Source organism: Doryrhamphus excisus, linkage group LG6, assembly GCF_037039965.1.
Source record: "Doryrhamphus excisus strain RoL-2023G ecotype Guam linkage group LG6, RoL_Dexc_Guam_v1.1, whole genome shotgun sequence".
Taxonomy (NCBI): Eukaryota; Metazoa; Chordata; class Actinopteri; order Syngnathiformes; family Syngnathidae; genus Doryrhamphus; species Doryrhamphus excisus.
This window is the reverse complement of record NC_136362.1, coordinates 693,336-710,090: the sequence shown is the minus strand read 5'-3', so window position 1 is coordinate 710,090 and position 16,755 is coordinate 693,336. Positions and strand designations below refer to the sequence as shown.

General features: G+C 36.2%; 1 protein-coding gene across 20 annotated transcripts in view; it reads right to left on the bottom strand.

The window, feature by feature from the left end:
• LOC131138918 (neuronal cell adhesion molecule-like) overlaps window positions 1-16,755 on the bottom strand; it is an 87,764-nt gene that overhangs the window by 6,414 nt on the left and 64,595 nt on the right. For 11 of the 20 annotated variants that reach the window (XM_078791049.1, XM_078791055.1, XM_078791051.1 and 8 more), the window contains 12 exons: window positions 14,556-14,756; window positions 14,416-14,486; window positions 14,125-14,350; window positions 13,930-14,045; window positions 13,657-13,861; window positions 11,014-11,136; window positions 10,570-10,746; window positions 8,666-8,710; window positions 8,332-8,451; window positions 6,059-6,217; window positions 3,096-3,227; window positions 1,642-1,720 (listed from right to left, as the gene is read on the bottom strand). In XM_078791049.1, the coding sequence (XP_078647175.1) occupies window positions 1,642-1,720; window positions 3,096-3,227; window positions 6,059-6,217; window positions 8,332-8,451; window positions 8,666-8,710; window positions 10,570-10,746; window positions 11,014-11,136; window positions 13,657-13,861; window positions 13,930-14,045; window positions 14,125-14,350; window positions 14,416-14,486; window positions 14,556-14,756 (1,654 nt within the window). The remainder of the gene's footprint in view (window positions 1-1,641; window positions 1,721-3,095; window positions 3,228-6,058; window positions 6,218-8,331; window positions 8,452-8,665; window positions 8,711-10,569; window positions 10,747-11,013; window positions 11,137-13,656; window positions 13,862-13,929; window positions 14,046-14,124; window positions 14,351-14,415; window positions 14,487-14,555; window positions 14,757-16,755) is intronic. The other 9 variants (XM_078791058.1, XM_058088295.2, XM_058088296.2 and 6 more) reach the window with 3 other exon arrangements.

Genomic DNA, 16,755 nt, shown 5'->3' with positions numbered 1-16,755 from the left:
TTAAATTATTATTATATAATTGGCAATAATAATATTAAAATAATACTTATTAATTAAATTATTAATATTATTAACAACAACAATAATAATATTATTATTAAATCAGCTTTTTCTGAATCCAAATTAGCACCTAAAAGTGAAACTGTGCTGCTGATCAATGCAACAAACGTGCCAAGGTGCTGAAGAGCAATGGCAGAGTGAAACCTCCTCCTGCCTGTCTGGAGGAAAACAGACACGCATGTACATGGCAATACATTCATTTATTTATTTATCATCATCAAATGACTCTGAACAAGAAATCTTGTCATGTTTTGACACCCCTAATTACAAGAATGTCAAAAATGCCATGTAATATTGATTTTTTTGTTATTTTCCCTTATTTTTGCAACTTGTGTGACATTTTTTGGTCCACATTCCCTCATGACATTTTTCGCACCACAACAATACAGCGGTATTCTCGTAGTACACGACAACAGCTGTGACCCGAATATTCCTTCATATGATTACCATGAATATAACAATCCGACACATTTTTGCATGGATTTTTCTCCCAAGGAAAAATAGACTTGGCTTATGGAAAGCACGACTGTTATGTTATGAAACGCAAATCTACCATGCACTGGAACTGTGGTACATGCGTGTGTACATACAGTACAGTAGTATTCTTGCATGTACATGATGCAGTTTTTATACACCATGCATATATATATATATATATATATATATATATATATATAGTATTTCCTGTGCATATTCTGTACATTTGGGTACACACGATAGAAAACAAAGAATATCAAATATAAACTCAAGTAGTTTTTTTTGTTAGTTTGGAGTTATTGTGTGTGTACATGACACAAATAAAGCACATAGAAAATATGTAAAGTGCTTCAAAGGATGCTAAGCATAGCAAGAGAGGGTCGACGCTCGGGGTGTAACGATTAGCGTATTTACGGTACACATATACACCTCCGTGTCGACTTAGGGTAGGAAGACTTGGATTGGGGGCAGGACGACTATAATACGACAAAAAATTTTAAAAAAATTCACACTCGCGTTTCTTTCAAGAAAAAGTGCACTTTTGTGGATTGTTGACAATCCTTATACAAGACAAAAACACACCTCTTTTTCTCTTCTGTGTGTTCTAAAGATATACAAACAGGTAAAATAATACAGCTAAGAATGCACGTAAGAAAAACTGAAAAAAAAGCTAAGTTGTGTACTAAATCACGATCATGGCGTAACGTTACACCCCGAGTGCACATGACCGTCTTGAGTAGCTTATCAGAGGAAGAGGAGGGGCTTCGGGTGACTTTTGTGTTGCACGCAAATTCTTCGAATGCACTTGTGTCTTTTTGTCAAGAAACTAATTTTATCCTGAGAACCTAAAGAATCCCGCTTCTGACACCAAAAAAGTCCCATCAAAGACTCGGGCCGGTGCCATCCGGGATGTCCCAAATCCCAGAACGACCACACATCCTTTGCTTTACCATAGCGGAGCCACTTCCTGTTGATGTCACTTGGTGTTGGTGAAAAGACGGGCAAAAGACGGGCAGAGTGTCCAGGGGACGACTTGATGGGTTTAAAAGGGTTCTGGGGTGGCGGTCAAGGTCACTACTGAGCCTCGAGTGTGTTTACTCTCACCTGTATTCCCCAAAAGTACAGTCTTCATCCTTCATGGGCTGGAACTCCGGGTCTGTATGAGCGTCCTCCTTCTCTTTGACTGCATGGAAAACATGACACATTGTTAGACAGCACAACCGCAATACAACCCATACTGGAATACTTTGGTATTCTACATACACCTTCCAACATTATTAGAGCCCTCTAGACATGTAATAACACCCCTATAGTCACTTTTACACTACTATTACCCAATATAATCGACATAATAGAAGAAAATAAGACATACAAACCACGTTTGCTACCTTCTAAAGTCACTTTTTAACAATAGAGCACTCTAGACATGAAATAACACCCCTATAGTCACCTTTACACTCCTATTACCCAATATAGTAGACATAATATTAGCAAGTAAGACATACTATAAGACATAGAAAGCCGGTTTATCATCTTCTAAATATGCTTTTTAACATTATTAAAAATAATGACAAAATACAATGAGAAATAAAATAAAAAATTATAAGAAAAAAAAAATAAGACATACAAACCCCGTTTACCACCTTCTAATTCACTTTTTTAACATTAGAACACTCTAGACATTGAAATAACACCCCTATAGTCACCTTTACACTCCTATTACCCAATATAGTAGACATAATAGGAGAAAATAAGACATACAAACCCTGTTTTACTACCTTCTAATTCACTTTTTAACATTAGAGCACTCTAGACATGGAATAACACCCCTATAGTCACCTTTACACTCCTATTACCCAATACAGTAAACATAATAAGAGAAAATAAGACATACAAACCCTGTTTGCTACCCTCTAAAGTCACTTTTTAACAGTAGAGCACTCCAGACATGAAATAACACCCCTATAGTCACCTTTACGCTCCTATTACCCAATATAGTCAACATAATAGAAGAAAATAAGACATACAAACCCTGTTTGCTGCCTTCTAAAGTCACTTTTTAACATTAGAGCACTCTGGACATGAAATAACACCCCTATAGTCATAGAACCAGTATCATAAATAAACAAATCTCATTTTGAACTGACACCGTAATCCAATTTGCGTCAGGGTGAGAGGTCTCACTCGCTCCCATTTTGTATTTGCTGAACATTTGTGGGCGTGTTTAAGAGCTAATATGCTAATAATAAAGAAAAATAGTAATATAAAAATATGGCTGTTGATTGTATTGTTTTAAATAATGGCCCATAGTTCCCAAATTGATATCATTTTACATAACATTTGATGTAATTATCATTGTAGTTGTTTACCACAAAGAGATTCCCCCTACTTATTATAGATACAAATTTTATATCTGCAATTAAATGTGATTAATGTGAGTTAACTATGGATCAAAGGTGATTAATCGCGATTAATTTTTTTTTTTTAATAGTTCAAGGCCCTGCTACTATAATAAGATGATTTTTCCCTGCCAATATAAAGTTGAATGGGATCCTTACCAGGATATTTGCCTCCTTTGTTCCTCTGGATGAAGCAGATGATGAGCAGGATGAGGATCAGGAGGGCGATGGCGCACATCAGGCCGATGAACCAACCCTGCGTGGCGATGTCCACCTGTCTGCTGGCCACGGCTGAGGAGGAGGAGGAGAAGGAGAGGAGGAGGATCACGCTTTCACCTCCAATCTTTGAGTGGAATTGTGAATGAGGAGCATCTACTCTGCTTCTAGTAGGTTCCTGAATGGAAGTGTTGCTTTAGTCGTTACTCGTCACTACGCCATGATTGGTTAACTTGGGAATTAGAAGTGACATGTGACACTCACACATTTACTGTTTCTGACACGAAGGTCACGCTCCACGGAAAAGTAAAAAAATATTGTTGTTAAGCACATAAAAATGTCGACAGGACTTTGAACGCAACCCTCCAAATCTTCTTGCTACCTTGATACCTTACGATACCATCCGGCTTCCATTCCTAAATATGCCTCACACGCCTATTAAACACATTTCTGGTGTCAACTTTATATTATATTAGATATTTATATATATTTATATATTTTTTATTTTTATTTATATTTACATATATTATTATATATTATTTATAATTTATTATAGTATTTTTTACCCCCCAATTTTTTATTTATTTGGCATTAATAACCGATATTTGTAGAAATATATTTTTACCAAAAATATACAATAAATGCTACATTTTCACAATTTTTTTTATTTTTTAAAAATTATTATTTTTAATAATATAATTATAATTATTAATAATAATTATTATATTTATTTATTAATAATATATATTACAAGCTAGCCATGTCTATATTATCCACGCTAATTGCCTGGTAGGACTTAGCATCATATATGAACCTTAGCGTTATACTATGGTGCGTTCAAGGACTTCCTAACAGTGGGGAATGTTATTACTTCTTATAATTATTTATAATTCATTATAATTATTAATAATAATTATTATATTTATTTATTAATAATATATATTATTATATTTATATATATTATATTATTTATAATTTATTATGGTATTTTTTTAACCCCAAAAAATGAACAAAATAGTGGGGAATGTTATTACTTCTTATAATTATTAATAATTAATTATAATTATTAATAATAATTAATGTTATTACTTCTTATAATTATCTATAATTAATTATAATTATTAATAATAATTATTATATTTATTTATTAATAATATATTATTATATTTATATATATTATATTATTTATAATTTATTAGGGTATTTTTTTAACCCCAAAAAATGAACAAAATAGTGGGGAATGTTATTACTTCTTATAATTATTTCTAATTAATTATAACTATTAATAATAATTAATGTTATTACTTCTTATAATTAATTATAATTATTAATAATAATTATTATATTTATTTATTAATAATATATATTATTATGTTTATATATATTATATTATTTATAATTTATTATGGTATTTTTTTAACCCCAAAAAATGAACAAAATAAGTCAAATATGGCCCCTGCATCTTTTGTTTTTTCAGTACTTGACCCTCCATAGAAAAGGATTGGATGCCCCTACATTATACTATTTATGATACTACTAAATGTGACACATAATAATGTTGGAAAAATTAATAAAAAAAAACAAGAAAAATAAATAAAAAAGGCAGAATGGGAAGACAAATGTTGAAATATTTATAATTAATAAAATAAAAATACAAAGCTTTGTCCTGAAATATAAAAATTAAATATAACTAAAAATAAAAAAAATATAACAAAAATATTCAATTTATTCTTTATTTATTCTTCTAATTTCTATATTTTGTACCGTCGTACTGTCTTTCACTGAAAATGCTAGCAAGGCTGCTAGCTTGATGATGACCTCTGATTTTGGGTATTGTCCCCCTACGATACGATCCGGCTTCCATCCCTAAATAATAAACACTTTTCCGGTGTGAAATGTACAACTACTCACCATTGGATGGATGAACACATGAATGGGAGTCCCGTTCCAGCCTTTAGCATGGTTGTCGGGCTAATGCTACAAGCTAGCCATGTCTATATTATCCACGCTAATTGCCTGGAAGGACTTAGCATCATATATGAACTTCACCTTAGCGTCATACTATGGTGCGTTCAAGGACTTCCAAACAGTGGGGAATGTTATTACTTCTTAAGATTTTAAGACTATTTTCCTCTATAGTACTTACCAACAAATGCGCTCACTTTTCATGTTAGCATATGCTTTGGCACGAAGCTAATTTGGTGCTAGCACCCACTATTAGCCCCGCCTCCACAAAGAGTCTGAATTTAGATTTTTATCGTGATAATCCTACCAATAATAAAAAAAAAAAATCACACGGATTAGCAGGGTGGTGAATGGTGATCCAATGTACATATGAATCGACACGATCTTGAACGCCTCACTGAGCAACCACTAGCATCAAAGCCACGCCCACCCGGCACACCTTCCAACATCACAATGTAGTCCATGCTGCGGTCACGTTTAACAGGAAAACTACAACATGAAAAGCTTAAGCTAAACATGTCCTTGTAGTTGCATTAAGCTAAAATATTAATAATAAAATATATTAAATATAATAATAAATATAAATACAATAACATATAATAAATAAATACAAATATAAAAAAAAATAATAATACATTTTATTTGTATAGCGCTTTTCAGAGTACTCAAAGATGCTTTACAGTAGAAAAAGAAATAAAATAATTATTAAAGAATTCAACAAAAAATATATAATTTTTAAAAAAGTACTAATATGATGGGAAGCAAACAAAACAACAAATAAAGTCGTAAATTTTGAATATTTTGGATGATTAGACTGCGGCGGAAAGAGTAGTGAAGTCACAAAGAGAGAGTATGTTTTTGATGAGTGGCAAAGCTGGAGTGTGAAGGCAGCCTAACGCAACATGCAAAGCTCCAGCGGGGCCCGGGAGAGCCGCCCTCACCTGGTACCGTCACCACGAGCTCCTTGGAGCGGTGGGGCTCTTGCTCGGCCAGACCTTTGGCCGCCAAGCGCACCCTATAGGACACACCCTCCTTCAGGCCCCTCAGCACAAAGCTGTGAGAGGCGTTCACCGGCTCTTTCTGCCACACTTGGTCTTCACCTGCGGGAGGGGGGGGGCGGCCCATGCAACACAACACATGGCTTGGACACCACATCCTGTCCTGCAGCTTCATGGTGACATGATGGAATCTAGAACCAATCAACTACTATCCTCTATTCTCATACTCTCAACAATCACTTTATTAGGTACACCTGCACCATCTCACCGTACACAGAACAACATGATACCGCAGCACAAAGCAAATATTCTTCTTTTGCTGCCATGCAGCTGCATGCATTTCACAAACACTCATTTTGGATTGACACGTATGTACTTTGTGTGTGTATGTATACACTGTACTTTATACGCACACACACAATACCAGGGCTGTCCAAAGTGCAACCAATTTGATATTAATAACTGATATTTGTAGAAATATATTTTTACCAAAAATATACAATAAATGGTAGTTTTACAAAAAATAATTTTTAAAAATATTTATTAATAATATATATTATATATTTATATATAAATATATTATTTATATTTATTTAAATTTTATATTATATAGTATATATTATTTATAATTTATTATATATTTTTTTACCCCCCAAAAATGAACAAAATAAGTCAAATATTTTATAATATATCAAAGTGGCCCCTGCATCTTTTGTTTTTCCAGTACCTGACCATCCATAGAAAAGATTGTATGCCCCCACATTATACTATTTATCATACTACTAAATGCTACACGTAATAATGTTGGAAAAATAAATAAAAAAACAAGAAAAATACATCAAAAAGGAAGAAGGCAAATGTTGAAATATTTACGCTAATAATTAATAAAATAAAAATACAAAGATTTGTCTTGAAATATAAAAACTAAATAAAACTAAAAATAAAAATATATAAAAAATGAAATATCAAAACTACAATGAAAAGTACAACAGTTTCATTCAAAAAAATTAAATGTGACACGTAATAATTTTGGAAAAAAAAAAATCAAAAAGGCAGAATAGGAAGGCAAATGTTGAAATATTTATGCTAATAATGAATAAAATAAAAATACAAAGCTTTGTCTTGAAATATAAAAACTAAATAAAACTAAAAATACAAATATATAATAATATGTGACACGTAATAATGTTGGAAAAATAAAAAATAAAAAATAAAAAAATAAATCAAAAAGGCAGAATAGGAAGGCAAATGTTGAAATATTTATGCTAATAATTAATAAAATAAAATACAAAGCTTTGTCTTGAAATATAAAAACTAAATAAAACTAAAAATACAAATATATAATAATATGTGACACGTAATAATGTTGGAAAAATAAAAAATAAAAAAAAACAAGAAAAATAAATCTAAAAGGCAGAATGGGAAGGCAAATGTTGAAATATTTACGCTAATAATTAATAAAATAAAAATGCAAAGCTTTGTCTTGAAATATAAAAACTAAAATAAAAATAAAACAAAAAAATATAAAAAATTCTTCTATTTATTCTTTATTTATTCTTCTAATTTCTATATTTTGTACTGTCATACTGTCTTGCACTGAAAATGGAGCTGCTGCAATTTCATTCTACTGTATGTATTATTAAAAAAAATAATTGAAAAAAATTAAATATCAAGGTGGGCCCTTGCATCTTTAGATTTTTTAGTATACAAAGTAATGTTTTGTTACAAAAAATGTAACAAAATGTGGAAAAATTGCAAATAAATAAATACATTTCTGCTGTTGTTTTATATATACAAAACACCCCAGAGACCCCTGGCTGCATTTTGGTATATTATTATTGTTATTATTGGTATATTATTTGCATATACGTGTCGTACATATTCGTCATCATGTAGTTTCCATGCATGCTGTTGCCTCGTTTAGCAAGATGACATGCCAAATAATACAAAAAAAAGCTGATTATTTTGCTAGCTTTTTGAGATCGTGCAGATGTACCTAATTTTGTGGCTTGTTCCTCTGCAGGTGTGATCGTTCCTGAAGGTGATCACCACCCAGCAGGGGTTCGAGAGTCCATACAGTTTTCCGCCGACACCGATGGTAAATATCAATGCAAGGAACTCCAATTGCAATCAATGAGCATACGCATTATAAATATGGAGCTTTTTTATGCAGCTCAGAGGGATGCTACATGAGGAACAATGGCGACGGTGCTTACTGTTGTCCACTATGTACTCTAAAGAAATGCTTTTCTCCGGGCCCCAGTACTCCCAACTGATCAGGACCCCGTCCTCGCCCACGGAGGAATTAACACTCCCGAAAGGACTCGCCGTCGGGGCTGAACGACACAAAAGAGAAGACAAGGATCAAGTGGACGAGGATGGCTTTTCTTTGCATTCGTTTATCAAAGAATCTGACATGATGCGACAAAATGAAGGGCGGCAAACGGCAAACGGAACGAGGACAAGTGAAGGCAACACAAGGACACCATGAGCAGGCGTGACAATGAGGGGTCTGGGATGGAGGAGGAAGGCATGCATGGCTAGCGATACCGCTGTGGCCCGCGCCCATGTCGTCATCCGCATCAGTCACGAGTGCTTGGAGAGGAGATGGAGGTGAATCGGTGTTTTTTTTTTTGGGGGGGGGGGGGGGTCACCATTTTGATGGGAAAACACGCTTGCAAACACAAATTCACACCTTCTTGCTTCTAAAGCTCCTTTTGTCTGCATCTGCTGCCATGTTTGTAGTCCCTACGGACTACAAATCCACCTTTTTTGCTACTTTGGAGAGAAGAGGCGCTTAGACGCACACTTTTCAAGTTCTGGACAGGCTTCGCTACATGTCTGAAAACATACAGTAGCTTCCAACAGTGAATTAGGCTAACCCAGAGTGACCACATGTCCTTTTTTTGAGAAAAAAATATAACAAAATACTGTACATGTACTCCTATTATTTCTACTACGTTACTCTTCTGCACTCTGTGTGCATGCTAGCGGCCCCGCCTCCACCCGCCGAGAAAAAAAGACTATATAACAGACAGAAGGGCTCGCTTAAGCTATGAAAGCAATGCACAGACTGAACTCGGACTTCCTTATATGGGCTTAGCCCATATATATTTAAATATTTTAAAAATAATAAAATATTATAATAATTACAATAAAATTAAAATAATAATTATTATATTATTATTATGTAAAATATGCAAATATAACAATAATATTATATATAATTAATATAATAATTAGCATTAATATAATAATTATAATAATCATAATAGTTCTAATAATAATTATAATAATCTAATAATAATCTAATAATAATCTAATAATAATAATAATAATAATAATAATAATAATTATTATTATTATTATTATTATTATTATTATTATTATTATTATTATTATTTCCCTTTTTTCAGGAGCACTTTGTAAACAACAGACCATGTCAAAAAACGAAATTGATAAAACCATCAAAAGGTTGGCTCAGGCCATGATGCCAGGTTGTATGTTGAGTTTAAATGAAATACTTTGGAAAGATTGGGCGGGCCGTATTCAAACACTTGGCGGGCCGGATGTGGCCCCCGGGCCGTAGTTTGCCCACCCCTGGCTTAGCCCTTTGGAGATGCGCAGGATATGGAATGAATGAAGTAGACATTCAAAAAAAAAATTCCAAATTTATTATTACTATCATTATTATTTTTCTTCTGATTATTACTACTGCAACTACTACTAGTAGTAGGCTAGTATTAGTATTGGCTTGCTTATTAGCCTGCTTTTGCCCTATTATATGAAATTTGTAGAGATTTTTTTTTTTAATATAAAAACTAAATAAAACTAAAAATACAAATATATAATAATATGTGACACGTAATAATGTTGGAAAAATAAAAAATAAAAAAATAAATCAAAAAGGCAGAATAGGAAGGCAAATGTTGAAATATTTATATTAATAATTAATAAAATAAAAATACAAAGCTTTGTCCTGAAATATAAAAACTAAATAAAACTAAAAATACAAATATATAATAATATGTGACACGTAATAATGTTGGAAAAAAAAAATAAATAAATAAAAGTAAAAAAATTTTAAAAAATAAAAAATGTTTAAAAATCTGTAAAAAAATATCAAATTATCTTAAGAACATTTTAGGGGGGCTGAAGCCCCTACTACTAGTAGTAGTAGGCTCGTATAGGCCTGCTTATTGGCTTGCTTATTAAGCCTGCTTTTGCCTTATGATATCAAATTTGTCAAGAGATTTTTTTTTGTAAAAAAAAAAATAATTTTTTTTAATCAATACAAAAAAAATATAAAATTATCAAATTAATTTAGGGGGACTGAAGTTGTTGTGGGGTTTTGTCGTTTGGACTGTGTTCTAGTTGTGCTTTTGGCTTATTATCTTGAAATGAAAGCCTTGAGATACAGTAAGACAAATATCGATCCGGCGCTTCTTCCTTACCTTCATCCATGATGGTGAGCGCTTCCTGCGTAACGGCCGGCCCCACTCCTTTGTGCGTTTTGGCATTCAAATAAAACTTGTAGCGCGTGCTGTACTTGAGGTTGAGCAAAGTGACCGAAGTCTCATTGGCGGCCAGGGCCAGCTCCTCCTCTGGACCCAGCTCATTGGAGCTATTGACTAGGGACGGGGTGCAGGTTATGAGGGGACGAGGTATAGGTTGAATAGAGGAGGAGGAAGTGAATGGATAATGGGAATTTGGAAATAAAGGAGGGGGGTGTTCAGGTACAGAAGGCGGGAATGACAAAAAGGTGATTTGTTAATTAGTGCACTTTAGTCTACATTTATTAATTCCCCCTCTATCATTTATTAGGGGTGCACAACCAGAAGAGGCGCCTCAGAGATGCCAACCCGAGAAGACTACAGAGTCCTCATCCTCATCCTCACCTGGCTGATATTTGAGGGTGTAGCCCGTCAGGACTCCATTGCGCTCATGAGGAGGCTTCCAGTCCAGGCTCAGAGAGTCGACGTTGGTGTTGGTGACAGTCAGGGAGGAAGGAGCTCCGGGAACTGCGGGGACAGTGACAGTCAGCCGAGACTTCATGCAAAATTGGCGGCCATTTTCTCATCATTTTGCTCAGCAGCCCCCTAAAGGTGTGTGCCAAATATCACACAGATTCCACAACACTAAAGTTACAGCACAGGATTTGGACAGCTTTCCATGTCTTATATGTCTTACTTGCTATTATTATGTCTACTATATTGGGTAATAGGAGTGTAATGGTGACTATAGGGGTGTTATTTCACATCTAGAGGGCTCTAATAATGTTTAAAAGTATATTTAAATGGTGGTAAACAGGCTGTCTGTGTCTTACTTGCTTTTATTATATCTACTATATTGGGTAATATGAGTGTAATGGTGACTATAGGGGTGTTATTTCATGTCTAGAGGGCTCTAATAATGTTGTAAAGCATATTTAGATGGTGGTAAACAGGCTTTCTGTGTCTTGGTTGCTATTATTATATCTACTATATTGGGTAATAGGAGTGTACAGATGACTATAGGGGTGTTATTTCATATCTAGAGGGCTCTAATAATGTTGTAAAGCATATTTAGATGGTGGTAAACAAGCTGTCTATGTCTTAAATGTCTTGCTTGCTGTTATTATATCTACTATATTGGGCAATAGGAGTATAATGGTGACTATAGGGGTGTTATTTCATGTCTATAGAGGGCTCTAATAATGTTGTAAAGCATATTTAGAAGGTGGTAAACAGGCTTTCTGTGTCTTATATGTCTTGCTATTATTATGTCTGCTACATTAGGTAATAGGAGTGTAAAGGTAACTATAGGGGTGTTATTTCATATCTAGAGGGCTCTAATAATATTAAAAAGCATATTTAGAAGATGATAAACAGGCTTCCTATGTCTTGGTTGCTATTATTATATCTACTATATTGGGTAATAGGAGTGTACAGGTGACTATAGGGGTGTTATTTCATGTCTAGAGGGCTCTAATAATGTTAAAAAGCATATTTTGAAGATGATAAACAGGCTTTCTATGTCTTGGTTGCTATTATTATATCTACTATATTGGGTAATAGGAGTGTACAGATGACTACAGGGGTATTATTTCACGTCTAGAGGGCTCTAATAATGTTGTAAAGCATATTTAGAAGGTGGTAAACAGGCTTTCTATGTCTTATATGTCTTACTTGCTATTATTATGTCTGCTACATTAGGTAATATGAGTGTAAAGGTAATTATAGGGGTGTTATTTCATATCTAGAGGGCTCTAATAATGTTAAAAAGCATATTTAGAAGATGATAAACCTGCTTTCCATGTCTTATATGTCTTGCTTGCTGTTATTATATCTACTATATTGGGCAATAGGAGTGTAATGGTGACTATAGGGGTGTTATTTCATGTCTAGAGGGCTCTAATAATGTTGTAAAGCATATTTAGAAGGTGGTAAACAGGCTTTCTGTGTCTTATATGTCTTGCTTGCTATTATTATGTCTGCTACATTAGGTAATAGGAGTGTAAAGGTAACTATAGGGGTGTTATTTCATATCTAGAGGGCTCTAATAATATTAAAAAGCATATTTAGAAGACGATAAACAGGCTTTCTATGTCTTGGTTGCTATTATTATATCTACTATATTGGGTAATAGGAGTGTACAGATGACTATAGGGGTGTTATTTCATGTCTAGAGGGCTCTAATAATGTTAAAAAGCATATTTTGAAGATGATAAACAGGCTTTCTATGTCTTGGTTGCTATTATTATATCTACTATATTGGGTAATAGGAGTGTACAGGTGACTATAGGGGTGTTATTTCATGTCTAGAGGGCTCTAATAATGTTAAAAAGCATATTTAGAAGATGATAAACCTGCTTTCCATGTCTTATATGTCTTGCTTGCTGTTATTATATCTACTATATTGGGCAATAGGAGTGTACAGGTGACTATAGGGGTGTTATTTCATGTCTAGAGGGCTCTAATAATGTTGTAATGCATATTTAGATGGTGGTAAAAAGGCTTTCTATGTCTTATATGTCTTACTTGCTTTATTATGTCTGCTACATTAGGTAATAGGAGTTTAAACGTAACTATAGGGGTATTATTTCATATCTAGAGGGCTCTAATAATGTTAAAAAGCATATTTTGAAGATGATAAACAGGCTCTCTATGTCTTGGTTGCTATTATTATATCTACTATATTGGGTAATATCAGTGTACAGGTGACTATAGGGGTGTTATTTCATGTCTAGAGGGCTCTAATAATGTTTAAAAGTATATTTAGAAGATGGTAAACAGGCTTTCTATGTCTTGCTTGCTATTATTATGTCTACTATATTGGGCAATAGGAGTATAAATGTGACTATAGGGGTGTTATTTCATGTCTAGATGGCTCTTATTATGTCTACTATATTGGCTAATAGGAGTGTAAAGGTGAGGGATCTACAGTTTCAGGATTATCTGGGGTATGGCGTCCATCAGGGCGGGGGCCTGATTGGAGGAAACCCTGCCGGGTGGTTCTAAACGTGCAAACACAACACGCAGGGAGACAATCCCTCGCCTTACCTCCTTCTGGCGTCTCAAACTGCTGGGTGGCACTCGGAGGCCCCTCCCCCTTGCCGTTGTAGACCCTGACGTTGAAGGAGTAGAGGCTAAACGGATGCAGGCCAGGCAGCTTGGCGTGGCTGTGGTTCCCGTTGAGGGTCAGGATCTGCTTCTCCGTGTGATGGGGGTTGTTTTTGTGGAGGCTGCGCTCTCTCCAGTAGTACACCTGTATCGTACACCAATATCACTTAGTGGTGTGGATCGGTGCTGGCAAACACGGGATGGGTGTCTTACGTGATATCCTTTCAGGTATCCACGTATGAGTTTGGGAGGGACGGGCACCCAGTGGACCTCCGCTAGGGTGCTGTTCAACACGTAAGCCTGCACCGAGTCTGGAGCCGAAACCGGCACTGTCACAGAAGATCAGAAAAGTCCAGGAAGTGATAAAACAAACAAAACAGGAAGTAGAAATCATAGCGTCGGACTTACGATCTTCACCGGAGTAACCGTGGGCAACGGGAGGATCGGGCGCCGCCCCGTAGTCGTTCACCGCTTGAACTTTGATCTCATACGGAACAAACGTGGGCGTTCCAGACACCACAAACTTGGAGTTGTTCGCTACTGTCACAGCGGTCCACTCGCTGTCCATCATCTTCTGTCTCCACATCACTCGATAATGCAGACCTGGTCCGTTAGCCTGCAGACCTGATAGAGGCTAGAGGAGACAAGGAATCACTCAAAAGCCCTAAAACCGAAAATGAAACCGCTATCTGAACGTACCTTCCATGAAATGACCAGATTGTCGTGTTCTGTTCCAAATCCATGCACATCTGCTGGATTCTCATCTGGGGCTTTAAGGGCATAAACATCACACCAAAGTCCACGCAAGGAACCACGTCAAAGATGCTTCCCGCTCCTACCTGCAGCGTCCGTCTTAAACACCTTGGAGGGCAAACTGGGCTGACTGACCCCCATGGAGTTGACGGCCAGGACTCGGAAGGTGTAGTGGACGTACGGGGACAGCTTGAGGTGGGCTGTGGTCTTGCTTCCCGACACCTCCGTCAGATTGTGCCAGTGACCTCGATGGTGATGGAGGGTGTCCTCAAACTGGATCACAAACTCTGGAAAAACAAACACAATATTCATATATTCTACTTATTTCATATCTTCTATTCATTTCATATATTCTATTCATTTCATATCTTCTATTCATTTCATATCTTCTATTCATTCTATTCTTTTTTTTATCTACAACCTGACCTGAGAACCTGACATGTTTGAAAGATTCAACGTGATCTGACAGCATTGGAGGAGGGGCTTGTGAGACACGCCCCTAAGACTAAAAAAGATAAACGAGCACAGATTTGATGGATGGATGGGAGGGTAATGGATGGATAGATGATAGATGGATGGATGATGAGAGGGTAATGGATGGATAGATGATAGATGGATGGATGATGAGAGGGTAATGGATGGATAGATGATAGATGGATGGATGATGGGTAATGGATGGATAGATGGATGGATGGATTGATGGGAGGGTAATGGATGGATGGAAGGTTGGATGGGAGGGCAATGGCTGGAAGGATGGATGGATGGATTTATGGAAGGATGGATGGGAGTGTAATGGAAGGATGGATGGCTTGATGGATGGGAGGGTGATGGATGGGTGGATGGATGGATGGATGGATGGATGGGAGGGTGATGGATGGATGGAAGTATGGATGGATGGGTAATGGATGGAAGGATGGATGGATGGGAGGGTAATGGATGAATGGAAGGATGGATGGGAGGGCAATGGCTGGAAGGATGGATGGATGGGAGGGTAATGAAAGGATGGATGGGAGGGTAATGAAAGGATGGATGGATGGATGGATGGGAGGGTGATGGATAGATGGAAGTATGGATGGATGGGTAATGGATGGATGGAAGGATGGATGGATGGGAGGGTAATGGATAGATGGAAGGATGGATGGATGGGAGGGTAATGGATGGATGGGTAATGAATGGATGGAAGGATGGATGGATGGGAGGGTAATGGATGGATGGATGGCTGGATGGATGGGCGGGTGATGGATGGATGGGTGGATGGATGGAAGTATGGATGGATGGATAATGATGGATGGATGGATGGAAGTATGGATGGATGGAAGTATGGATGGATGGGTAATGGATGGATGGAAGGATGGATGGATGGATGGAAGGATGGATGGGAGGGTAATGGATGGATGGAAGGATGGATGGATGGATGGAAGGATGGATGGATGGATGGGAGGGTAATGGATGGATGGAAGGATGGATGGATGGATGGAAGGATGGATGGATGGATGGGAGGGTAATGGATGGATGGAAGGATGGATGGATGGGTAATGGATGGATGGAAGAATGGACGGATGGGAGGGTAATGGATGGATGGGAGGGTAATGGATGGATGGAAGGATGGAAGAATGGACAGATGGGAGGGTAATGGATGGACGGAAGGATGGATAGGAGGGTAATGGATGGATGGATGAGAGATAGATGGATGGATGGGAGGGTAATGGATAGATGGAAGGCTGGATGGATGGATGGAAGGATGGATGGGTGATGGATGGATGGATGGATGGACGGATCCTTTATTGTCATTGTACAATAACACAGCAGTAAAATTGCCAATGAAATGTCGTTGCCTGGCTCCCATATAATAATAATAATAATAATAATAATAATAATAATAATAATAATAATAATAATAATAATAATAATGTGTCGAATAAATAGATGACATCAAATATGAACAACAATGTACCGCATAATCAGTAAATTGCACAAATAATTGAAATCATTTTGCATAAAACCATCAAGGCTGGTTTATCACCACTTTGCTGGCTCTCTAAAGGCCATGAAATATGCTGAACCGTTACAGTAGGACTGAGAATAGAACCAGCAACCATCAGGTTGGGAGACGACCAAGTTAAACGTTAGTCGTGGAAAATGTCATATCAGTCTCCACCTGTAGGGGGCGTAAACACTGAACATTCATTTTCAATGGGAAAGAACTCATTCATTCATTCATTCATTCATTCATTTTCTATGCCGCTTATGAGGGTCGTGGTACATACGGTACATACGGTACATACG